At 41.7% G+C, this 26,580-nt stretch overlaps 1 protein-coding gene and 1 long non-coding RNA gene across 6 annotated transcripts in view; one reads left to right on the forward strand and one right to left on the reverse strand.

Annotated features, from left to right (window-relative positions):
- LOC147262948 (uncharacterized) overlaps positions 1-20,432 on the reverse strand; it is a 38,106-nt gene extending 17,674 nt beyond the window's left edge. Inside the window, exons 1-2 of the long non-coding RNA XR_015112598.1 lie at positions 20,410-20,432; positions 13,285-13,343 (exon numbers count right to left, since the gene is read on the reverse strand). This is a non-coding gene — a long non-coding RNA (uncharacterized LOC147262948). The remainder of the gene's footprint in view (positions 1-13,284; positions 13,344-20,409) is intronic.
- Positions 1-21,381, forward strand: part of tfec (transcription factor EC) — a 47,402-nt gene extending 26,021 nt beyond the window's left edge. The window contains exons 1-8 of one of the 5 annotated variants that reach the window (XM_086202482.1): positions 8,262-8,400; positions 13,939-14,193; positions 14,845-14,946; positions 16,563-16,683; positions 17,565-17,621; positions 17,753-17,828; positions 18,589-18,802; positions 20,224-21,381. In XM_086202482.1, coding sequence (XP_086058608.1) covers positions 8,344-8,400; positions 13,939-14,193; positions 14,845-14,946; positions 16,563-16,683; positions 17,565-17,621; positions 17,753-17,828; positions 18,589-18,802; positions 20,224-20,703 — 1,362 coding nt within the window. In that variant the 5' untranslated portion in view covers positions 8,262-8,343 and the 3' untranslated portion in view covers positions 20,704-21,381. Of the gene's footprint in view, positions 1-8,261; positions 8,401-9,290; positions 9,431-12,951; positions 13,504-13,938; positions 14,194-14,844; positions 14,947-16,562; positions 16,684-17,564; positions 17,622-17,752; positions 17,829-18,588; positions 18,803-20,223 lie in introns of those variants that run through there. The other 4 variants (XM_086202483.1, XM_086202481.1, XM_086202484.1 and 1 more) reach the window with 4 other exon arrangements.
- Positions 21,382-26,580: the final 5,199 nt, after the last annotated feature.

Here is a 26,580-nt window from a genome sequence, read left to right on the forward strand (position 1 = left end):
CAGAAGTTTCAGCTACACCCGGTCAAGGGTATGACACTCCCTCATAGTTGAGTACTTTTAACCGCACTAAGTATCAATTAACTCTCTTAATCAGACATTTCTACGTCTACACGCTTAAGTTTTATGGACAAATGCTTTCGACAGTAAACTCAGGAAACGTAATGACAGTCTTAGCAGTGGAAACTTCTGGAAGTCACATCAACATGAATTAATGAACTACTTCCATGCACACCGGTAATTTGGTGGTAATTCAGCAGTGCATATTTGACCTTGACGGGTTACTTTTTAAGATAATCACTGGATTCATGCTCGAACTCACTGCTTCTTAAAATCGGAGTGAGTGAGGCTGGTATTCTCGAATTAGTATCAATTATACTGGAATGAGTTGGCTTGATGACATAGCGATAGTGCAGTAAAGGCCATTTAGGGCAACTCTGCCTTTTACTAAGCAGGAAGTCTACAAAGGCTGGCTTGAGCGAACTGTTGTCCTTAAATGCACGATACATTTGCATCGATACGTTGTCTAATCAGTGTGCATGACTGAATAAATACACGTGCCAAGTCAGAATTAATCCCTGTAATCACCCCCCCCCCCCTCCTCCATGCCATTCATGTCCACAAAATGAAATTTAATACATTTTCAGTTAGATCCACGTTAGGTCATCTCTTTTTCATCTGTTGCTAAATTCTTGTGGCAGCCATATTGAATTTCTTATTTTTACACAATTTCTCAAAATGCTTCTTATATAACTCGTAGGCTTTGGTTTATCATTCAATTACCAAGAAAGAGAGCATTTTGTTTTCTTTGTAGAAATGATTGATCTATTATTTTCAGGATTTTTGGGCTCAGTTCTAAGTTCTTGGCTCAAAGAAGCAGGACTCAGTGGGACCTTCCGCTGCTCTGCACGCCCCTCACACCCCCCGCACATCGACACTTCTCCAGCACATGCAGAGAATGTCAGAGGAAGAAAAAATGTCCATTAAGCAGCAGTTCTCTGTCAGAAAATGCCCGGAGTTGTTTTAGCTGATAGGCTGTGAGATCAAACCTTCATTCTAACCCTTAAAATTCCCCCTCCTACACCAGCTGGATTTGTCAGATGCAGTTCATTGATTTTCTCTTCCTGTTTGCGTCACCGGTAGTTTTTTTTATATGTGATCAGCAGCTCTCTATGAACTGTACTGATATTTCTAAATACAGTATCACTGATATACACCAATTTGAGGGATGTATTTGAAAAAAATAGGGAAAAGAAAATATTCTGTATTTGGTTTGTTTTTTTTTGCAGTTCTGTGGAGTTTTTCCTCATTGACATGTCTGGAAAACCTTCGGAGGTCATCAAAATAGAGAAGTGGCGGAAAAGTAGTGACATGATGCATGACTAACCTGATCCGTGTAGCTGCTCCTTTGATTATATGGATTATTGATTGCAACATCCATCACGACACTCACGTTTCGTGTCACTCAGAAGGAACCAGTGTATTTCAGATGCAGTGAATCGACTTACTGTTGCCCCCGAATCAGCCTGAACCGGTCCGGACGGTCTTCTCTGAGCCTGTGCGCGCTGACTTCCTGTCGTGTGATTGGATGGTTTTTGCCTGAACAAGCAGTTGAACAGGTGTCCCAAATATATTTTTATAGGTGTGAAGTCAAGACTACTAATGACATGATTGAATACGGGGCTTTTTAACAACTGAACCACCTGCATGTGACACAGCTATGCGCTTGTCCAACTCGCAGGCCTTCACCTCTCACTCCCCTCTGTTTAGTTTCGGGTCTTCCTCTCTCGCATGGCTGGGAAGATGTGCACTGGCACTCTTCCCCTCGTTACAGCAGCTTATTCATTCAAGGAGTACAAAGATGGCTGAAAAAAGCAAACAAACAGGTCTTTGTCTGCGGCACAAACCATATAATATTAGTTCGGGTAAGGTCAGAGTTGATCTAATTTTCTGCTTAGTTCTCATTAAACAGCTATTGCATTATTTAATTTCCTACAATCAAGTTAAAAGACGGGGGGAGGGGGGTGTAATCAATATATGCTCACCAAAAGCTTTTGAACAGTGGTTTGCAAATTCAGTTAAGAAGAGTTTTTGATGCCATGTTAAGCTTCAAAGGTCAGAGAGGATGCATTGAGAAATTACTGATTTTGATCTTCACTCTGTTCAGCTGCCAGAATCCTGTTTTGTGGTGAATATTAATCAAAGTCCGTGAATGATACAAACACTGGTCCAAGGTCTGATGGAAATAGTTCATAATAGAGCAAATTACACTTCGACCAATGCTTATTTGCCACAAAGTCCTAAGAGCGTTGAGAATTTTAATACGTACATACAAACTTTGCAGTGCTGAAATTTTACTTCGCAGGCACGAGCTAAATGTTGGCAAAGTGAAAAATGAGTCAAAGATTGAATATGGCTGTTGGCATAGCTGTAAACGCACATCTCAAATCAGATATCAAATTATGATTTAATGTTTACATAACCCTCATAACGTCCTTTAGCAAAAAGTTACAATATGCGCTGTTGATACTTGCGAGTCCACTCTCTGTACAGGCTTCTTGGTTCCTACTGTATCAGCCAAAGAGCAGCTTGTAAGCTAGTAGAGCTACTCAGCCACGTGGCCGTTTTGGGTCGTATTAATGGTAGCGAAGCATAAACAACCAATCTCGGCTCACGCTATGACTTTATTGGAATTCATTCTACTTAGTTTAAAGCCACGTGTAATTTCGCCGAGCAGCAGCAGCAGCCTTTTCTAAAACAAGTGGTAAAACATAGGAAGCTGGTGCATTCCGACTAGTTATTTTGAGAATTGGCAGAGTGCCGCGCTATGACAACACGATTGGAATAAATAATGTTGACAAGACAGAGAATAGCGTTCGTCATTCCGTTTTCAGCCTGTATTCTTCTGTACTTGGAATTCTAAGCTAGCATCTTTGACCTGAAAGTGGCGCAAGAAGCTAGCGTGAGTTTTATTTTGGTGAGTGCAGGAACAGGCATCATCAGTCTTGTCTTGAATTATTTAAGGGGGCCATGATATGTTTCGGGGGGTTTTCCCTATAGTTTTTTTTTTTTTTTTTTTAGAGCATGTAAAATTTCAGCAAATTTACAAAATCGTGTAAAAGGGAGAAAAGGTTACTCTTGCCTGAAATTTCTTGGCTGTTGTCCTGTCATTTCTTCTGCCACTTATCAGCATCACCATGTAACATGTCACCAGCGAACTCTCTTGTTAGGGGTCGTTATATGAACATAAAAGCAAAGTACTTTGTTGACAGTGACGAGAAAAGAAATAGAAATTAGATATGAGCTGTATTGTTACATCGTACAGCGAAATCTTTATTGTCTTCAGCACCTTCGCTCAGACTGGACAAGCCTTTATCTTGGTTAGCTGGGACTGTCTTGCAATCAATCATGTGCATAATTTTAATAAGACCTCACCTTCGTAGTTGGAGCCCACCAGGACGTCTTTTGACCGTCTGCCAAAGCCAGAGATTAAACTTGTCTACAGCACAGCTTTCTGACATCATTCTGAGAAGCGGTGCCAAGTACTTGCTCTGTCCTGTCCTAGCTCACTGGACAGTGAGGGTCAAGGCTGAGATGCCCCTTTCAAAATTACAACTGTTACACAGCACATTACCCACAATCCTGTGCTTTGTCCTGGCCTGCAGCTTTGCACCTGTGGCTTTAACATACGTTTCAGAGCTGACCGAAGATTAGCTCCCGTGTTACGTTGCCTGCTCACTTCTTTTGCTTGTTCTTTGAATCATTAATATAATACTTTAAGTCCAAAGTCCACCTGAATTGCATAAGTAATCTTTTTTCCGTACGAGATGCAAATGAAAAAAAAATCATTTACAAACACGTCTGGAAGGGGGAGTTAAATCTACAAAATTGTATACAACTGGTTGCAGTTGTCGTAGCGTATGTGAGGATATTTTGGCTTCCATTGATTTACAGCATTTAATGTAAGAAGTATAAATTGCACAATAGACTCAATACACTCACTAATATACCGTAGGTAGCATACCAAACATGCAGAACATTACACATGAGAGCAAGTGTGTGCACGTGTGCGTGCGTGCGCACATGTGTGTGTGTAAATGTGGATTTGTGCACGTGTGGCGGGTCTACAATCTCTCAGGCCTTCTGTAAACAGACTCCTTTTGACTCCTCACAGAGAATGTGTTCTAACTGATTTAGCAGCGAAAATTGTATTATTCCATTTCAACTAATTACATCTCGTCTGCACAGACCAAGGACAGGCTGCACGCACTGCAGCCCCCCCCCCCCCCCCCCCACACACACACACACCCCCATCATTTCCTTTACTCATTCAGCTTTCAAAAGTGATTTTGTTGACTTAAACTGTTTATGTCATGTTTATTTGCTAAATTGGAGATATAAGAGGAAAGTACAAATGCTATTTTATTAACAGTGATTAATAGCATATAACATGTCTATTTACTTTGACTTGTACATAATGAATCTATATAATAAACCAGACTATCTACTCTGTATGTTACATAATCAATTACACATTATTATGCTAGTTCCGTCTGTTGTGAACTTGTGATTTATAATCAGGAAACGACAAACGGAGACAGACAGTTAAACGTTCTCTAATTCAGTGGAACATTGCATGTTTTGGCTGAAAATCAGAAATAATAAGAAACAGGGATTTAAGTTTAAAAAAAAATATATTATTATAATATGTTCATGGGGAAACTTAAAGTCATTTTCCAGCATTGTATTTTTACTTTAGTGCAATTTAAAAAAAACAAAAAACTTTTTACAGTACTTTTGGGCATAGCATTTTCTTAAATTCAATATTTTATCAAGGTAATAAGCACACACAGAGACATACAAACACTTTCTCATGTAATCCAGTTAAAATGGCTGTCATATTTAATTCATATGAGAATCATTAAAAGTGCAGTGGTGCCGTGTCCATTATGCATTCCTTTTCTAGCAGGATAAAACAGTCCTCAGATGTGGGAGCTGCACTTTGAAGTGTTGTCTCAGAAGCAGGCCAACTCTTACAGGAAGTCCCTGATGTTTAAAACATGCCATGCGGAGGGACTAACAAAGGTGAGCACTTGTGGCTCGCCTTAAGATGAGCCAAAAATGGCCAGCCAGGAATTAGGAGTATAGTTTTGATCGAGAGTACACATGGCAGACATCAAAAACACAAGAAGTAGACAAATATACAGGTGGGTATTGGTGAAGCTAACACTGTGTGAAGCTGACGCACACGCTCACGAAGACGCGGGAAACATTAAAAAAAAGCAGCTGAGCGTTCGACTTTCAAAGCGCTGAGAGAAAATTCTGACATCCAAGTACAAGTACAGCCAGCTGTTATAATCTGTTAGAATGTATTTTGATATTACTGTATAGTCAAGACTGGCATTACATTTAATGAAATCATCCACGATTGCGGATGGAGACATTAGCCTATTGTATCTCACAGAGTTGAAACGGATTCTTTAAAAACAATCTGTTCCTAATATATTTAACTGAATCATTGTGATTTGATTTGTTTGATCAAATTTAGTGCTGATTAGTTTATTAAAGTGCATCAAAATATATTCTCAATTACTGTTTGTAATAATCACAGGTTTGACGAGGGAGTAGCAATTTTTTTTTTTTTTTTTGGTGGAATTTTCAGCTTAAGAAATATGCATGAAGATAAAATGCGGTCTAAATCCAAATTGACTCGTGGAGCCATGACTTGTTTTTTTCTGTGGATGGAACAACACAGCAGAGTTTTCTAACAGTATGATGAAGGATTTTTTTTTTGGTGGTCTGATGTACACAGAATTTGCACCTTGCAGGGTGCATTGCATTGGTTGGCATTTTCCTGCTGCAATCAATGACTTTTAGTATTTTTTTTTTAAGAAAAAAAAAAAAACCTCATCTGGGTGGCAGCACGGTGGTGCAGTGGTCAGCACTGTCACCTCACTGCAAGAAGGTTCCGGGTTCGAGTCCCGGCTCGGGCACGGGATCTTTCTGTGTGGAGTCTCCATGTTCTCCCTGTTCCTGCGTGGGTTCTCTCTGGTACTCCAGCTTCCTCCCACAGTCCAAAGACATCAAGAGAGGACGAGGCTGATTGATACTCTAAATTGACCGTAGGTGTGACTGTGAGTGTGAATGGTTGTCTGTCTCTATGTGTTGGTCCTGCGATGGACTGGTGACCTGTCCAGGGTGAACCCCGCCTCTCGCCCGTAGCTGCTGGGATAGGCTCCAGCCCCCCCGCGACCCTTAACAGGATAAGATGGAGAAAATGGATGGATGGATGGATCTCATCTGGCTGGTTTAAAGTCTAAAAATGTTACTTTTTAGCAAGTGTCTTAACAGTTAAATATGGAATTTTTAGGTCATATTTAAAATCACACCCTTGCCAGGATTTAATTTCATGGAAAGTGAGAAAAGAAAACACAAAACATAATAATAATATGAATGATCTCATTTTATTTTCATATATTTGCGTGTATCTTAAATTCAAAATGTTATGAATCCACTGATTTGTTTGTGGTCTTTCTAGTTTATTTTCATATCTTACAGCATTTAGTGTTTGTGCACATGGGACTACTTTTTTTTATTCAAAAAAAAATAATACAAGAAAACGTCAAAGAACAATGTAAATATTTTCATAAATTCCAGTACACACAAGTGAGGGGTGACAATCCGTATTTAAAGCTAAGCAGAACTATTGGAAGGTGAAATTATAAAGGAAGAGGAATCCTTCTCTATTCATTTCTTCGGTGTTAATGCATTGTTCTCTGTGTGTTTTTCCACTTGCTGTAAAAATGACTTTCATGCAAATAGATTGAGTAATTTGAAGATGTCTTCATATCCGGAGCGTAGACAACGTTTCTGCTAAAGAAAACGTACAATTCGAAATGTGAACATTTTCAGGTTACATATATGCAAACGACTGTCATGGATGCGAGTCGGACCAAAGGAAAAAAAACAAAACAAGAAAATCATAGAGATATTGTCCATCCATCCATCCATTTTCTACCACTTATCCTGTTAAGGGTCCTGGGGGGGCTGGAGCCTCTCCCAGCAGCCTTCGGGTGAGAGGCGGGGTTAGAGATACCGTGTTACAACATTTACACGAACAGAAACGTCTCAAGCGCATTCACATTCCTGTACTTAGCCTGGTTTAACTTCAGGTTCAGACTCAGTGGATTTTCTTATATTCAATAAGATCTTTTCTTCTGATTTAGATAGCTGCTTATAATATAAAGGGATTAGACTACAGGGAGACTTGACAGGATTTACAGAGGACCTTTTTAGTCTTGTGTTGTGCAGGAACTCTCTGAGAGCCATTTTAAAAAGCCCTGGAGGGACCTTTGTTGGGGCCTGACAGTGACCAGGGACATGATAAATATAGGTGTGTGTGTGTGTGTGTGTGTGTGTGTGTGTGTGTGTGAGAGAGAGACTATGTGGAAATGTGGATTTATGCACATGTAGCGGGTCTACAATCTCTCAGGCCTTCTTCTTTTAACCAAGTCCTTTTAACTACGTACAGAGAATGTATAGAAATGCTCAAATCCATAAGTGATCTTTTTCCATTCCAGATGCAAATCATATTTTTTTCATTTGCAAACATGTCTGGTGGGGGCAGTCAAGTCTAAAAATTATATACAACTCGTTGTATAGTATAGTACAGTTGTGTAGCTACTATTGATCGAGTGGAAGCATTTCATGTACCAGATATAAGTTGCACGATAAACTAAATACTCTCACTAATACACTGTAGGTGGCATACCAAACATGCAGGCCATTACACGAGAGCAAGTTCATGTGTGTGTGTGTGTGTATTTGTGAACAGATTACATTTTTATGTGTGTTGTTGCACAAGTGTTTATAGTGTTTGAGCTAAAAGGCCTCTGAGGGAAGTGGATGTCATGAAGATAACCTGGGAGAATGTGCTGAGCTGGTGTTGGATGTTCTGCAGGAAGGAAAGTGTGGTGATCCACAAGCAGGAACACACATTTTGCCATGTCTGTATTTTTGCCTCTGTCAGGCCTTTTCTGAACACAATCACACACACACACACACACACACACACACACACACACACACACACACACACACACACACACACACACACACAGGAAATGGCCCGTGCACCTCCTAAATAAGCTGATGTGTCATGCCTTCCTTTCCTCTCTGATATTTCTGCAAAGCCCAGGAAGGAGGCTGCAAGACCTCTCTTCTTCTTCCTCTTCTTTTTCCCCTGTCTCTGGTTGCTGTGGTGAGAGATGCAGCCAGTGCTCTGATCAACCTATTCCATAAGCATTTGCAGCTTCTTTGTTGGGAGACGTTGTCACTCTGGGAGCCATGAGTCGGTGTTGTGTGGTCAAAGTGATCACCTTGACAGAGATTCAACTTCTGCAGGTAGGGGAAGCAGCTGAAGGTCAGGGAGACCATGCAAGATCTGGCAAAGGAACTATATCTCTGTATTGGTTGGTGTTTGCATGCAAGAGAACTAGTCTAGGCTTTGCAAAAGGTGCATATTTCTGACCAGAATAACTCAACAGCGACTGGGAATGCAAATTTAAGAATAAGTCTGCTTTTCTCGTCTTATCATCCCTTGCATTTCACAATACGAGCGAGAGTGTGCGGTTACAGCTGTTTGTGGGTTAGCAGGTTCAGCAGAAACACATCTCTGGAGGCATCTTGTTCCATTTTCATCCATCTGTCCATTTTCTATACCACTTATCCGTTAAGGGTCGCAGGGGGTGGGGGGCTGGAGCCCATTCTAGCTGACACTGGGCAAGAGGCGGGGTACACCCTGGACGGGTCCGTCGTCGGGACCGATTAGGGGCTCAGTATCTTCCTCAAAGATACTCTGACATGGTCACAGGGGGGGAGTGAAAATCGAACCAGCGACCCTTCGTTTGGTAGACGGCCACTCTACCTCTGAGCCATGCCCCCCCCCCCCCCCCCACCCACTTTCATCTTATCATCATCTTGGGTTGGGAAAGATAATTGAGCATAGCTCCTCCACATACTGTAATGTTGTGAATATGTTATGAAATGAAACATTTACAGAAATGAATCCAAACCTCTTCCTCGGTTATGTCCACCATTTGTACAGCCATTCAGTGTCACCGTCATCCAGTGTTTCCAAAGCAGTTGGATTTTTCTGAAGTGAAAGAAGAACTTGGGCAAGATTGAAACTGAGTTAGGCAACAGCTTTTCTGTTTAAAGGCACTCCTGTGAGTTTTTTCTGTTACATTGCATTTCAGTAGGACAAAAGAAATACACCTTTTAACTTTGAGGTAAATGACACCACTATTAAATACATCTTACAACTATTGGCAGGAGAGAGCAGACTTTGGACTATTGAGCATTTAATTGACAGAGGAATGTACTCTACATCCTGTATTAGATGTTTTTTTTGTTGAAACATTGCTTTGATATGGTAAGTTGCTCGCACGAATCAAATATTGATCTGTAAAACTGCAGGAGATGCAACTGTGGTGTGATTTCACAGGAGAGCGTAGTGAAATATGAGCAGGATTTGATCGACCTGTTGCAGGTATTTGGGGCTGAAATCACTGGAAGTATTCACGTTATGTCAGTGGAAGAGTGAGCCAAAGTTTATCTGAGAAAGAGACAGAGGGTCTGTTTGTTAACTGGGTGGTTCTCATTTAAATGTCTCAAATTAAGACAATGAAATTAGAGGAACGCAGCTGATCCTTTAATATCATTGAAATGAATTTGTTTTAATCGAGTGCTGCGGGGATAATGTATTTCTGTAGGCCAAACTGGAAGTTAGCATCGCTTTAGCCAAAAGGTAATTGGATTTCTACATCGGATTGAGGGTGATTGCAAAACAAAACAAAACAACCAAAAAAAAACCTTTGAGGTGAATGAAATTTAATGAGACTTATACTTTTTGTTTTGAATGACAATCATCACATGCGAACACCGCCTTTCTGGTTTTGAGGGCGTGAACGAGCAGTGCTAACATTTTGCTATGAAAAATCGGTACCACGGACACGTGGCTTCACTGCAGCTGGCTTCGTGATTTTTTTTTTTTGTGTTCGGCATGATGAGGTTTCACGTATGCAACAACCTCTGTAGTCCTGTTTAGCTACGATAACGCCGCTGAATATGAGACAAAGGAATAAAGGAACATTGCTAATTTGTAATCATTATCCAAACACTGAGTATTATTCAAAGTAAAAATGAGCTCAAAACTTAAATATACGACATGCGTATTCTGAAGTGATATCAGTGTTTGGATATGACGCTTCACTCACGACTGATAGTTTTAATGTCAGTAATAAGAAGTGGAAGTGAACTTGTGAACTTTTCTCCACAAGCAAACACTGTCTCAGTTGTTGCAGCAGGTGCCCGTTTCGTGAAAAAGAAAAACGCAAGTGTCTGAAACATCAGAATAGTTTACAAAAATCCCAAACTTGAGCCATGATTGAGTCGATTCTTATCTCTTTCCTGTCCCATGTGTATGGAGGGCATTGATAATTTCAAGCATGTCCTCCTAACGCATGCACAAGCCTGCCATTGTCAAACCCAGCTTCGGTGACTGAAGCAACATTACCTCTCAAATCTAATCAGATTCCTTTAAGTGGATAATAAGCGTGTCTCCGGCATTTACAGTAGTGAGAAATCTGAAGTGAAACCAGGACAGTCTGCTGTCACACAAAGCAGATGTGGTGTGTAGCACTTCTGGTATGCCTCTTCGTATCCGTAGAGGAAGAAAAAAAATATATGGATTGACTAACAACTGGCATCTTGTTTGGCCTGGAGAAGAGAGATAAGAGCTTTCAGTCACTACTGACAAGTTGAGCATTGTGATGAAGTTAGGTGGATGCCTGGCGAATAAGGGCAACTCTAGTTTATGAGGGGAATTTAATGCCGAGTCCAAAGTTGCTAAAACTACAAGTCCCTGTTGTGCAGCAGTGTGCTGCAACTTGTCGAGTAATCACTAAAGGCTTTCTTTGCGACTAGAAGTCTAGAAAGACGATAAAATTACTTTTGAGGTACACAGTCAATCAATTTCAGCTATTCTGTTTGTGACTCCATGACACCACGATGTACCACATTCTCCAGCTTTAAAAATGAAAAGTCAAAAGAACTGAGAACTCTTTTTTTGCTCTTTTCAATATACACTTGTCTGTTTTTTGTTGGTGCATTTCGAGGGCTAATTTGAACAAATTCCAGCCATCTTTTGAATACTTCTGCATAGGAAACAATCCAGAGCGAGCTTGCTGACGATATCAATCCTCTCAACTTCTCACTTGTTATTGTGGGCATGTGAGCTACAGCCTTGCCACCACACTGGCCGCCAATTAAGGATCCTTAAATGATCTGTGATTTAAATCTTACACTATGAATATGGAGACAATTGATTAAATTAGGGGAGCAACTTCTTCTTTAATATCGCATTACAGTGTGACCAGTTAAACATAATAGGTCACGTAATATTGCACAGTCTATTGAATCTGCTATGACTTTATGGCTTGTCAGAGTTTCCCCTACTTCCAATTGATTTGCTGAGAACCGCCATGGAAACTGTATTCATTTAGTGAAAAAGACAGGGTGATCTGAGAGTAATTACATGAACTAACCATTACTTTTTAACAAAGCGATACATGGCAATGATAAGTTACGACAAGAAGTGAATTAATGCCTTTATAAATCAGTGAGTATCTCTCATTCACGTATGACGCGGTTTATGTCAGACAACAGGCTGTTGGTGAGCAAACGCCAGAATTTGCAGATGGCGATGAAAATTCGAGACGGGATTCGTGAATGCCTTGGAGGGACGATATTTTGTCTGTATTTTGACAACTAAACGTACGTGCTACACTTTAGAGAGAGCTACAGAGAAAGCTAAAGCCTGTTATGTGGCTTATCCACAGCCTGTTGTCTTGTTTTCGTTTGAGCGTTGCGTCTGTGGTCAATGCAAAATCTTCAGCGTAAGTTAATTTTTCAGCGTATTCAGGGAAAATACCAGGCCAAAATAAATGTAAGCAGGAGCTCTGCAAACACATCAGAGATCACAATGGTTTCCGTTGGAAATCAATTCATTTCTGGTTTATTAAAAGAAGGTACGCACTCCCAACATCCCTATGTGGAAACCCTGTGCAAGTCCACTTCAAAATAAGATTGCATGCCCTGATGATTTCCTAATCTAACACCTCATTTCCAAATGCAGATATCTTGAGTCCGTGATTGTGAATATTCTTTGTGTGTGGTGATGGAAATGTCAGTATATCGATGCATGGAACGTCCTCATGCAACTCAGAGGTAACTGCAGAGAGGGCAAAAGATGCTGTCTGTTTTTGCTAGCACAGTTTCCACTGCCTGCCGGAAATCCAACCAAAAAAAAAAAAAAAAAAAAAAAGGACAGATGAGGACTTTTGCTGAAAGAAACGACTCGCACCCGTACACAAAGCTATTTGTGAAAAAAGGTGTTGGATCTATTGGCTTTGAAACAGTGAAAAACTATTTTATAAAACGACACTGTCATCAGTGAAAAATGTTAGAATAAGAGTGTCCAAACTACAAAAACAGGATTCGCATTCCTTTTACATTGTCTGAGTGATGCTGCACGTCATTCTAACAAATGGCAAGTCACCACCACGTTTCAGAGGTTGTGGGACTGTGTTGAAAAAACAAGTTCAGACAAGTCCACAGACTATGTTTTTTTTTCACGAGTGAATACTGAGTACTTTTAAGAGGAAGTACCAAAATATCTAAGTACTAAACATTGTTCACTGGAGAGACTAACTTCATAAAACCATTACTTACAATACACATTTCAAATACTCCCAAAATACTTAACAGGTCATTAACCAATAGAGCAAGTTAGAACAGTCAGGTTCTTTGTAGGCTCCAGACCAGTAAGTCAATTCCGTGTTTTAGCTGAATATTCCCTCTGAAAATAGCACATATTTTACTGTAGTAAAGACCTCAAAATAGCTTCATTGCTATTACTGTTTGTGAAACTGATAAAACACATTGAAAGCAGTGAATGAATGAAAAGGCCTGGTTAAAAATGGCATTAGTGGAGTTATTTAAAATCCCTATTGGGGAACAAGGGTCAATTGTGCTCCTTCAGCCCCTGGAGCAGGCAGAAGAGTACTTTGGGAGCTGATCACTGATTGGTCAGTCAGACAGAAAAGGGCGGTCTGAATAAATTAGCAATAGACGCTAAAGGCAGATATCCTGCAGTGATCAAACCCTGGGTGATCTGACAGTCCAGTGTTTGAAGTGATTGTCATGCTATGCGACATAAAGACTTACCCCCAGCTTTGGGTCTAATTAGTTCACTTAGGGCCCTTTATAAGACTTTGGTAGGAGACCTGAAGGGAAAGACACATCATCAGGACAGGAGCAGTAGACCTGGATCCCTAAACTTGTCCTGCAAACAAACCAAGCTGAAGATTATCTGCTTCTCTGAGAATGCCACACTTATCTGACTGCAGTTACTACACCATGCGGGACGCAACCAGAGCCTCAAATGTAAGAAGTTCAACAGAATTCTGAATTGCTTGGTGTGTCTCAAATCTCACCAATACTGTATGCAAGGCTTTGATTGATGCTTTTCTGAACTTGACTGTGTGACGCGCTTGTGCAACTTAACAGAATACAAAAGAAAACGGTCCGTTTTGTTTGTCAATTTAGATAGGGAGCGACTTTTGCTTCAGCCTGAAAAACTTAATTACAACACGCACAAAGCCTGACTCAATTGCCATGTTACACTGTACAACACGCCTAAGTTTGTACATGTTCTCTACATGAGCGACTAACGAGGAAAATATGACTACTATCTTCTTGAAAAGCTGACAGTCACGGCGAACAGCTCTCATACATGTTATTAGTAAATGTTCCTGGTAGCTTTGTGCACTCCGACCTCCCACCCCACCTGAAGATATGTATTTCATCTTTTCGCTGCAGGTTCAAAACCAGCTGGAGAACTCCAAGTTCCACCTCCATCCGACCCAGAGTCAGCAGGTCAAACAGTACCTGACGCTGGGCTCCAAGCTGGCCTCTTCAGCTGCACAGGGCCACACTGTACCGCACCCCCACGCCCCCGGCCAGTCGCTGACTACTGTGCCGATCATGAGGAACGGACACATGCCTTCCGTTAATGACAGCAGCAACCCCAACAGCCCTGTTACCCTGCTCACGATGGCTAACCATGATGGCGAGGTGAGTTGAAAAATCTGCAGAATGGGATTTTGCTGGAACTGAAATTTGACTAAGAGAGTGACATTGCGACTAAATCACACTGGGTGTTTTTTTTTTAGAGTGTGCAACATACTTGACAATTCCTCCCGCCTGTCCTCTTAAGACTTTCCTAACGAGAGAAATATTCTGCTCTTTGGTTGTTCTCTTGCTACTTGTAATAATTGATCTTCTACATTCTTTCATTTAGAGAGATAAAACATGGCCGACACTTTGTTTGGGCAATCATCAGACGGTAAATTTTAATGCGCAAGTGATTTCAACCTGGATCCGACTGTAATTTGAAGTAGTTCCAACTAATCATCCAAACAAAGTGATGCCATTATTGATCTCCCTCTCTCTCTGATCTGCTCATCAATAACTTCAGACATGCAGTCTTAAATGAGAGAACCCATTCAAAGGAGGAAACTTATTTCATAGTTACATGTTTTTTCCTGTAAACACTGCTGACTAACTTTAAACTTACCTGTTATTGGATGAGTCAATCAAAAATCCCCCCCCCCCCCTTTTTTTTAACATTTTGTTTTGAATGATCAGACTCGGACAGTATTGAAATTCTGGTACAAACATCATCAGTCTGTCCAGAAATACACTGAAACTACTGTTTTCTTTTAGTTTCCAATGGATGAAGTTATTGATGACCTAATTAGTCTTGAATCCGGCTTCAAAGATGGAGGCTTGGATTGCATGGAGCCTAACATCATAATGCAAAACAATGTAAGTATAAGTCACCTTAACTCTCACTCTGACGGTTCAAGACGACATCCGTGCCACAGGGTGTTAGTGACCTTCTGCAGTATTTTCTCCATTTGTTTATTAATTGTTGTGTGTGAAGTTAAATCCTAAACTGTCCCTTTTTAATGCAGAACTTCAAAATCCATTTAGGTTAAATGGAACTCTCTGTGAAGCCAGCTGAAGTTGTGAGACGAGTCAAAGTTCAGCGGGGCTTTGCAACATTTTTTGCATAGTTTGATGCTAATCAAGTTAACAGGTTTTTTTTTTTTTTTTTTTTTGGTGAACGGATATGAAAGTGACTATCGTCTGGCGTTCAAAACTGAAAGAATCATGGATTTGCCTAAAAAAAAAAAGAAAAAAAAAAGGCAATACCGGGCGAAACCATCCAAGTTTGTGAGATCCTTGGCAATCTGGCCGTCGGTACATGACAAAGAATTGTACAGATAAAGAGATAAAGTGACATGGAGTGAAACACACAAGATACTGTGACACGGGGGAGGGGGGGGGGGCGGCGGCAAGGCATGTAGGTTTTAAACTGGGACAGGAGCAGTGAGAGATTTTGTTGGCGGGAGGGATCGAGCCATTGGATTTGGGCAAATGGGCATGTTCAGAAATGAGACCATGCTCAAATGGATGAATTCCTCCTAATTAGTCATACGCCACCACGCATCACACTGTTTCACTGTCAACACATCCAGGAACACAGGCAGTTGAGGGATTGAAATGATTACGATGGGAGTAGCGGGGGAAAAAAATGGTCGCAGTCTTTCTTTTTGATAAGCACTTTTCCCACCTCCTCCTCCTTCTCCTCCTCCTCTTCTTCCAACTTCCTGAGATAATGAGAGAAAAATGCACATGCAAACTAAAACAGATATCTGATATGTCTGCAGTTTCCCCTGCTTTGTTTCCTCCTCTCCTCTTCGCTTCTTCCCATCTTGACATGCTTCCTTATCATACTACCCAGTCTAGTAGTGGTTCGATTTGACACACATATGTGAATTAAATTGGCTGTGCGCATCTTGGAATCTATGCTGGCTTCTGGTGCATTTTCCCATAAATACACAAATGCGAATTAGACACACATGTGTGTCAGCACGCTACATCTTCTCTTCGCCCCAGTCCGTGAAAAGGCGTCATTATCGCTATGCTTTCCCAGACAAAAAGAGACCCGTAGGAAAACAGTTTTGCCTCTGTTCAAGCAGTTGACCTAGCTAGCCTTTTCATCTAATGGGATGCTATTTTCAACACAGAGCACATCTCTGTTTGCGGGGCACTTTCAAGTGGAGCGGTTTTGAAAATGGTGGCATTGGCACATCAAGCCATGTCTTGTTAAACCAAACAGCTAAGGGTTGGAGGTTTGAGTTGGGTGTTGAAAAGGTAGGAAAAACGACGTTTTCTGTTGCCTCCTCTCAAGTAACTTTACATTAAATCAAACTCTCTGATCGCTCCGGTCACGGCACTCAACAGCCACGGCTAAAAACAACTATTTGCGCTGCGGCTTTTTGTTAAAGAGCGAGGGGTGTGGAGGTTAATGTGTGTTATGCAAATGTACTTTCCTGTTTGACTGAGCCTTTCTCTTCCCTCTCTCTTTCCTATAGGTGTCCCTCAGTAGCAGCATGCTGGACGTGTATGGGGGTGAACAAGGTATGACTGCCCCTAATGGTGGAATGAGTCCCACATCTAACCCCACAAAGCTCACAGTTAAAAGGGAATACACAGGTATGAACTCATACCATAGCATTAATCCGACGACTAATCCAGTAATGACATGCTCACATTGAATAAAAAAAAAAAAAAATCACACCTAATTCTACATGTAATGAACAGATTTAGGCATATATCTTTTCTCTCAGGGTGGGTGGTATGGTTACAGTGTGTGAACAAACGCAACAACTTCCTTTTAAGCACTGGTTCTGTTCAAAAACCGGTAGAAAATCTTCGTCACAGCTGGCCCTTTAAGAAATTTCTTATTAATGTCATGCATCAAGCGAAGATGCCTAATTGATTTAGGAAATAGAAAGGATGCCTGAAGAACCCTTCACTCTCAACAGGAAAATAAGTAAATTGCCATCTGTTTCATTTGAGTGTGGGAGGAGAGGACAATGGGTTGTTACACAGACTTTAAATTGTCCTGATTGAATCAACAGAGACAAATTGGGAAATCCAATCTCAGGTCCCCAATTATGTAATTTGGAAGAATGTGAATACAAATATGGATGCAGTGGCATTTTTGTCTCTCTCCCCCGGACAGATTAGGGAATTCGCTAAACTGTCTTAATTATAGTGTAAGTAAGTAGTTTAAAAGTGGTCACTATGTTTTTTTTTTTTTTCCACAATGAGACATGCTGGAGGGGATAAACGGGGCTCTTTCAGTGTGTGTGTGTGTGTGTGTGTGTGTGTGTGTGTGTGTGTAAGGAGGTCAAATTTGTGTCCATGGTGCAGCCTAGTACATGGAAACTCCACATTTTAGCTGACCCCATCCCTGAACTCCCTCAAAACAACTGATTGTGTGTCTCTTGACTGGACCGTTTTCAGTTTCTAAATTAGTGTGCGTTGCGAATCAATTTGTTTCCCTCTGTGATTTATTGATTTTTCGACAGAGCACGACACAAGGGTGATGGCCAAAGAGAGACAGAAAAAAGACAACCATAACTTGAGTAAGTTTCTCTTGCCGCCTTTCATCTTTCTCACAGTTTATGATTGGGCATGATTTACGGTGAGGTTTCAGAGCAGCAGCTGACAGACTTCTTTGGCTTTTTTTTTTTTTTTTTTTTTTTTTTTTGCTTAGTTGAAAGAAGGCGGAGATACAACATCAACTACAGGATTAAGGAACTGGGGACACTCATCCCAAAGTCAAATGACCCGTAAGTTGCTAAACCTAATGGTATCTACAGAAACAAGGCTCCACTTGCCTTCAGAACATATATTAAATTCTAAGCACAAAGACTCTAAATGTCTCTCATTGAATTCAAATGAGTCCTCGAGCACATTTTGAGAGTGCACTTGAACTTCCATTCTGCAAGAAGTGAACATCCTCTCGTTGGGTCTCAGCCTCAAGCATGAATGATGAGCCAAGGGTCAAAAGCGAAGAAGGCCGCACCATTTGAATCAAAGTTTGATGGAATACGAAGCCGAATTGAAATCCACTGGCCAGCTTTTGCAATTGAACTTTGCTTCAGATTTAAATGGGAGGTTAGCGTTGTCATCGTGCCATTAACGTTGGATAAAAGAGATTATTAGCTCTGATCCAACCAATGTCTCACTTGTGCGGAAAAAGGACAATTTTACCACCTTTCCTCTTTTTTTTAAAAGCAGTAATATCTGCTAAAGAATGACTTGCACTCTTGCACCTTAAGTCCAATACTCCATTTTCCTCTCTGTCTTCCTACTTAGCTCATTTTCCCTCACCTATTTTTACTGGAGGATTAATTTTACAGACCAAGGAAGTACAAGAATGGACTTTTCACATAGCTACTTAATTATTCTATTAAAATTCCCATTCAGTGTCCCCATGTAATGTCCAAGGATGAATAATTGCCCCATGTAAATCATCATTTCTTATTCCTATCATAAAGGGGGGGAAAAAAACTTCCACGTTAACCCCTCTTTTTTTTTATTGCGGAGGATATTCTGCCGGCTTCAGGAGCGTCTGTGTAAAAAGGTTATCTTTTACATTCCTCCTCTATGCAGTGACATGCGCTGGAACAAAGGCACTATCCTGAAGGCCTCAGTGGAGTACATAAGGTGGCTGCAAAAAGAGCAGCAGCATGCTCGGGAGCTGGAGAGTCGTCAGAAGAAGCTAGAGCAGGCCAACAGGAGGCTGCTGCTGAGGATCCAGGTAATAACAACAACAACAACAACAAAAAAAACGCTTATGTCAGGTAAATAGCCAGTCAAAATATGAGCTGAGACACCAGTCTATGTCTGTCTGAAAAGAACAAGATTGTTTCAAGGTGCTGGTTCTTGACGAGGACCCCGTGACATGATACAGATCACGCTACAATATCACAAAGTATTAGCGATACTCCATATGAGAAACTGCAAATGGAACTGAAAATAACACTAGGTGAGTACCGCCTGGGTACACTAATAATGTACATCACATTACAGCCATAGCTGAATGGACACATTTTAGTCAAAAATATTTATTTCAAAATTCCAAATTGTGAGAACGACATTTGCAAAGAGGGGCGGCAACCAAAGGGTTGCTGGTTCGATCGCTACTCCCCCTGGTGACCATATCGAAGTATCCTTGAGCAAAATACTGAGCCCCTAATTCCTCCTGATGGCTCTGCGATGGACTGGCAACCCTGCCTCTTGCCCAATGTAAGCTGGGATAGCCTCCCTCCCCGTTCTAATACAAAACTAGTGTTTCTCTCAAGACATATCACGTTCTTACTTTAAAAAAGTTCATGTCCCACTGATGTCTTAGCCCTTAGTTCTCATGCACCATTTAAGTATACATTTTCTCTTCCTGTGGTTCTTTACCAGCAGCCACCACTGCCTAATAGGCCGTTTTCATTTAGCAAAAGATCAGTTGAGTGGAGACGGAGGCCTCACTCGGTCTACCCCACCTGACTCAATCATCCTCAGCTACTTTACACTTCAGCTCATTTCCAACCCCATAGCTTTACAACCCCACAACGTGAGCTCATTTACAGAGCAAAAGCTTTACGACCCCCCCAAACCAAAATCATGCGCCCCCCCTCCCCCTTCTGCAACGTAAGGTCCTTCCACTACCCCCATCTGATCTAATCTAAGGGACTTCACTGCTAATTACCCGATGAATAGACAGAACGATTTCACCCATTTCATCAAAGTTGATAAGAAGCAGAAGATGAACGTTAATGCAGTCAACTGCAAATATACGCAATCACACGCTGTTATGTACAGCTTGTAGTTTTTCTGATTTTTTTTTTTTTTTTTTACAATGATGGGAACCACTGACCACCACAAATGATAAACAGACAGTAACCAAAAGGTCAAATGGGGTTTTGTTGTGATAATTAGGGTAATTAGTCCAGATCAGCAACTGATGAGATTTTGATGAGAGTTTCTAGACCCAAGCAGATAGCAAAGGGTGCTGTGTAGATTATCCCATTGTTATATTACACTGTACTGTCACAGACAATGTGTTTGGAACTGAGGAAATGCTTTTTTGTCTTTTGTTTTTTTTAGATCTCTGATTGGTCTAGATTAATGTGCAACGAGCAAGAGTATTTACATTTTTTTTGTTTCTTTGATTTTTTTTTTTTGCAGGAACTTGAGATCCAAGCACGAGCACACGGCCTCCCGAACATGGCTACAGCTTTGGGCACAGCTGAACTCTCTTCCCACCTCCTTAAGCAGCAGCAGCAGCAGCAGCAGCAGCAGCAGCAGCAGCAGCAGTCGTCCCCCCAGCCCCATCAACCACCCATCTACCAAGAGGACCCCAACAGCGATTACCTCCAGAGGATAGCCGTGGTGGCTGGTGTGCCATCCATCCCTACTGCTGGTGGGCCGCAGGATCACATCGCAGGCACCGATGGCTGCACCACATTTTCCGACCCGCTGTCCCACTTCACAGACTTCTTCAGCGCCACGCTCAAAGAAGAGCACCGGCTGGATGAGATCCTGATGGATGACCCTCTCTCACCGTTTGGCACTGACCCGCTGCTCTCGGCCGGCTCACCAGGAGCCGCATCCAAGGACAGCAGCCGCAGGAGCAGCTTCAGCTCTGCAGAGGGCGATGACCTATAATGGTACCCCTCAGCAGAAACACACTCTTATCTCCTTGTGACAACATGGAGGTAATCCTCAGTGGAAAAGGGCAAAACTGGGCAAACTATAATCACCACTGACAGCTGACACACCTGGCAGTGCCCTCAAAGTGCCACCTCGATATGAAGTGTGTTGTTCCCCTTGGTATTAGAACTTGATTGCATCCTACAAAACACAACAGGACCAGAGTTGCTCCTGCTTGTCCACTTGCTTCTCTCTTTCCCATAGGCTTCTTCTCTGCCTCCCGCACAGAACAGAAACAGAGTCACAACAAAAAGGGAGACATTCATCGGCTTTTTCGTTTTGTTTTTGGTAAACACTGTGGTAGCCGAACACTGTAACATAATTCAAAATAACTGCTGAAAGCCCGTGCAAACTCCTTTTTTTTTTTGTTTGAAAATGAAAATATTTTGCAGTCAGGTTTGTGACTGTGTGATGTGCCTTACCCACATACGCAGGTTTTGTCTTCAGAGAAAGTATGATTGACGTACTCAACACAATACCTAACATGCCACTGGCCTCGTCTGTGTCTTATCAGTGTTTTTGTTATATAAGTGTTTATGTATTTATATATGTTTTAATCCATGTATTCATAAAAAAAGATATATATTATTATCTAATATGTTACCTTTTTTTTATTCTTAGCAGGGGTGGGAAAAAACATAATAAACCCCTTTTTTGATAAACTTGATTTTGGCATTTTGTTGTCATCCAATGCATATGTTATGCAATGCAATCATACTTTTATACATGTTAACACATTAAAAGTTGCATGTATTACCTAAACATCCTAACAGTGTTGTGAGAATCGGAAAAAAAAAAATATGTGAAAATACTACATTCAACATAATATCCATCTTAAAAAAATATGATTTATTCTTAAATTTTGTCAAATAATACTTAACAGTAGTAACATGAGTGCATTTAATCCATCCGTCCATTTTGTACTTTTTATCTTTTGAAGAGTTGCGGGAGGGGAGGGGGAGGGGGGGCTGGAGCCTATCCCAGCGGTTTTTCGGGTGAGAGGCGGGGTTCACCCTGGACGGGTCGCCAGTCCATCACAGGGCCAACACATAGAAACAGACAACCATTCACACTCACAGTCACACCTACAGTCAATTTAGAGTATCAATCAGCCTCGTCCCCTCTTGATGTCTTTGGACTGTGGGAGGAAGCTGGAGTACCAGAGAGAACCCACACAGGAACAGGGAGAACATGGAGACTCACACGGGAACAGGGAGAACATGCTGACTCCACGCAGACAGACCGCATGCTCAAGCTAGAGCTCGAACCCGGAACCTTCTTGCAGTGAGGTGACAGTGCCGACCACTGCACCACCGTGCCGCCCCTAGTGCATCTTTCAAGTTTTTTGACAGAAAGGCAAGTGTCACTGGATTTTTGACTGCTGTATGGGCAAAATAAGCTCAGTGAATGCATCATTTGGGCTCTTGGAAATTGTGATGAACAGCTTTTAAATTTTCTTGACACTTGTAGACTAAGCGATTAAGCCATCGTTCATAAAAAAAAAACTGCAGTTTAATCAGTGATGAAATTAATTATTACTTGCAGCTGTATTATAAACAAAGGTGTACCTTACGTTCAAGTAATACTGTCTTAGTCTTCACAGTGCAAAATTAACTTGGTAGACTCCAAGTGGGCTAAAAAAAAAAAAAAAAAAAAAGTAAACCAAAGCTGCAAAGTTTCACGGTGGCGGCTGAAGGGTCGGCTTTCAAGGTGGCTGATTGGCACTGAGTGGTAGAGAGAAGGAGAGAGGAGGGACATTGCACAATAAAGACAAGTAGAGGAGGAGAAATAATTCTGATGAGCCTACTGTGAGCTGATGAGCCCTTGAGGATGAATAATGGCGAGGGATAAAGAGTTATTATGAGAGCTTTTAGCTGGGAGCAAAGAAAGTTTTCTTTGAGGTAAGCAGGAGGAAGACTTGTGTTCTCATACTTCAGAAATATCGCCGGACGAAGCTTGCTGATAAAGTTTGTTTGCCGTGCCCCCCCCCCCCCCCCCAAAAAAAAGAAAAAAAATTGTTGACCTCAAAATGATTACAAACTCTGCTGTGCTTTGTCTCATTTGTATTTTTGCCGGTATGTTTTTTTTGTTTTGTTTTTTTTGAATAAATATCAGTCATCAACTCATAGTTTTATAATCCTCAAGTCATGCATTAATAATACAACAAATATCAGGCTAAAAAAAAAAAAAATCATTAAGTCCTCTCTGAATTAATTTTTCAGAATGTTTTTAGCGTCTGTTTCTCTCTAATGAAATCGAAACACTCCTTGGCTGCATCTCCTCTTTAGCTACAAATAAGACCGAAGCAATCGATCATGACAGAGGGCAAGGAATCAAACTACAAAGTGTCGGCTCATGTTTATGGGGAATTGGCCAAAGCAGTTATGGAAGGTAAATATAGATTTTCATTATTCTGACAACATGAAGAGTAAGAAATGACTGAAATTAAATTTCAAACAGAATGAGATTTTTTAACCTCTCTCTGCGATTGTCTTTCTTGTGTTAACAAACAGAGATCTGCTGAGTCTGACCCTAAAAGTTTGGGTGTAGATGAATGAAACTGATACATTAACCTTAATGAAAGTATTGACACAGCTTAGTAAACCTTTCCGTCCACTGTCAAATAACTCTCTTTTAAGGCTGCCTCAAGAGACAAAGCGCTTCAAACTTCCTAATTCATTTCTCTCCATATCAAAGGCGATCATGGACAAAGTTCAAGGCTAGTTATGCATAGGCTTCAAAAGGAAATGTGGTCAGATGAGGCAATGATGACATCAGAACAAGCCACTTTTTATTTGGAATATCACAGTTCATTTTGAGCGTCACAGTAACTGATGCGAAAGTGTGCGGCGGGTTGAGAAAACAGCACGGGTATCTGATAACACGTTTATGTTAGAGACATTAGCTGCATTTATTAGGAGGGGAACTCGCATCGGCTCATGTAAAACACATTCGTGAAAGGTTTAGAAGGCTGCAGTGCTCGCCGTCACTCTCCTTTTACGCTTCAAATTGGATCCCCGCTTGATACAATGTCTGCAAAAACTGTACACCTTGTAAAAATCATCTCTCTATTCTCTTTTGTGTTGATATTGCATGCAAAGCAAAATGGTCTCCCTCAGTGAATTACCTCATTCCCTGGATAAAAGACCTTCTGCTGTAGCATATCTCCAACAGCAGGTGGCAGCAATGAGCTGTATTTGATAATAATGTCGACCACACTGCAATTTGTCTGTAAAAGGAACCCCAAAGAAAGATTGCGGTAGATTGTCAAAGAAAATAAAATGATACTTTCAAGTTTCTCTAACAACAATGAGTTAAAATTATTTATCATGTGAAATGGATTATTGAGTGCTTCTAATTCTTCCTGGTTTAAGCTGACAAATCTAAAAGAAGCCAAGTGAACGCCACAGCGGAGTCATTCTGTCACAAAACAACGTTGTCAGACCTGCTGCCACCCACCAACACTGACAACGCCGCTGAGCTGGAGAAGCTGTCACCTGTGCAGATGCCGCGACTGCCAGCATGCTACAATGCACTCACCTGTCGAGCCTGCCATTGGTGACTCTTAATCACCTCCTGCTGAGGTGACTCACTTTGGAGCCTGCCAAACACACACACACACACACACACGCACACACACACACACGCACACACACGCACACACACACACGCACACACGCAGAGGGGCGCACACAAACGAGCCTGATTGAATGCGCTTGAGTGTGCAAACATGCGTGCACAGATACCCACAAACCACACAGGTGTGTGTGTTTCTGACAAAAACAACAACAAGCAAACACCTAAAAGCCCTCATTGGCTGGACTGTGGCAAAGCCTGCACACGGAGAAGATGAAATTTGAGTGGGAATAAGAATATGACAGCCAGCAGTGTGGCACCAAACATCCAGCGTTATATCTATTTTCAGCGATGAACTCCAAGTGGAGAGACAAAGGTGCTGCTTCTCCACCAGTCATCACATCTCCTGGCAATGTGGCAAACTGACCCAATTCCCTGATCTGTAATTATCGTTTAAGTTGAAATTAAAACCAACATTATTATCTCGCCATTTTAGTAGTAATTCACCCCATTTTCTTTAGGGCACTGGTTTCCATGCTGGTTTTATAAAGGACCACACCCTTCCCAGAGCTTGACAAACTCCCACGTCACTCGACCAGCAAGGCCCCATGCGCATTAACGATGGAACACAAGAGAGATGAAAAAAGTGGCTGGGCCTTCTTGAAATGCTATAAAATTAATGCGATTCCCAGAGTTTTTATGAATCGAGCCAGATGCCAAATACATAACTTCAAACAAATTGACTCCCAATTATTGGTGCGGCGCACCACTTCCAGATGTGCAACAGATGGGGCTGGGGCGACCAAAGGTGTCTCAACCCGTGCTTTGTGTTATTCTGCAGTAAAACGCCAGTGCAGTTGTATGTGTTTTAAATCACGGTGGGTTGTGGGCTGGAGGTGAAGGGAAGGACAGGGGGACAGCAGAAGAAATGAAAGCACATCATTAGGAAAATGTAAATCTACACTGCACAGACAGTGGAGCTCCCTGTGTAGCATTAATACAGCCTGATATTATGTAAAGGCAGATGAGATGCTGGGGCTGAAAGCCGGAGCTGTATCAAGGAGGTGGGGGATTCAGAAATGTAAATGTTAATGTGATCTCTGCTGTATCTTCCAGTGCTGGGATTAAATGGTAAAAAGGAACAATTACGGGGCTCGCTTTTTTTGTGCATATGTTAATAGCTTACAATGTCCCTGCATGCATAAAGTACATTAGATATGATTAGAAGATATCCGCAGCACATAGTCGTACAAACCGGAAGGTTTTACAGTAGTCATAGCGCTGCACTCACTTCAATTGTTAATGAAGTCTCTTTCTGGAAAAGTTAAATAATTTGATTAGTTACTGTTAAAGCTACATGAAAGTAAAACAAATGTGATTCTGGGTAAGAAAAGTAGCCGAGCGAGACGAAACTAATAGAATATCCAATAGAGGTACCTTGTCCTGGGAGGGTCATGGCGTTGATCCGATTATTACTTGGGCCCTGTAGGTGAAATTTTCCCAGAGCTCATACCGAAGCATTCTATTGAGGCCCTATCTGCTGCCTGCCTGGGCTCCACAGGTCTCCCCCTCTGATCCTGGAAGCTTCTCTTCGCCGCACATATCTCAGGTTCTCTATTCAAATACAGACGGGACCATTTGCTTGGCCATTGTACCTCTGTGCTGCCTTTCATTCCCTTGCTCCGTCAGAGTTGTATGCTAATCCAACCGGCAACAGTAACCCCCCTCCTAGGTCTCTCTGCATGCACACTCACTCAAACACACACTTTAACCTTGCGTAATCTGGATGACCTTGGACTGAATGGAGGCTACTGAGGGAAAATTCCCTGATTGATTTGTAATTCAAACGAGGAGTGATGGCCATTGTGGCCCCGCCACGCTGCCACCAGGAAACTCCCTGCTGCCACGATGCCAAAAAATTAAAGAAGAGCAACAATTACAAGCAGTTTTGCATCACTCTTTCCTCGTGTTCCGTGAGTTTAGGCAACACGATGAGGAACACATCCGATTTAGGCGTAGTGGGTGCAGGGATGGGGATGGTGGGGTGATGGAGGGTGTCGGGGGAGAGCATCATGATCATCATTAGCTGAAGAAGATAATTGGCGCTGCGTGGGCCCCTGCATTTGGCTGCACTGATGGGCATCTCGCCTGCATTATTCATTCATCTTCCCCTTCTTTCTCTCTCTCTCCCGTACCCAGGCCCGGCGCTGGGCCTTTGGAGCCGGACTCATCTATTATAGATGGGTAATTGTTTAT

This window comes from Aulostomus chinensis, chromosome 4 (assembly GCF_037954235.1).
Source record: "Aulostomus chinensis isolate RoL2024-O1b breed Wild chromosome 4, RoL_Achi_v1.0, whole genome shotgun sequence".
NCBI lineage: Eukaryota > Metazoa > Chordata > Actinopteri > Syngnathiformes > Aulostomidae > Aulostomus > Aulostomus chinensis.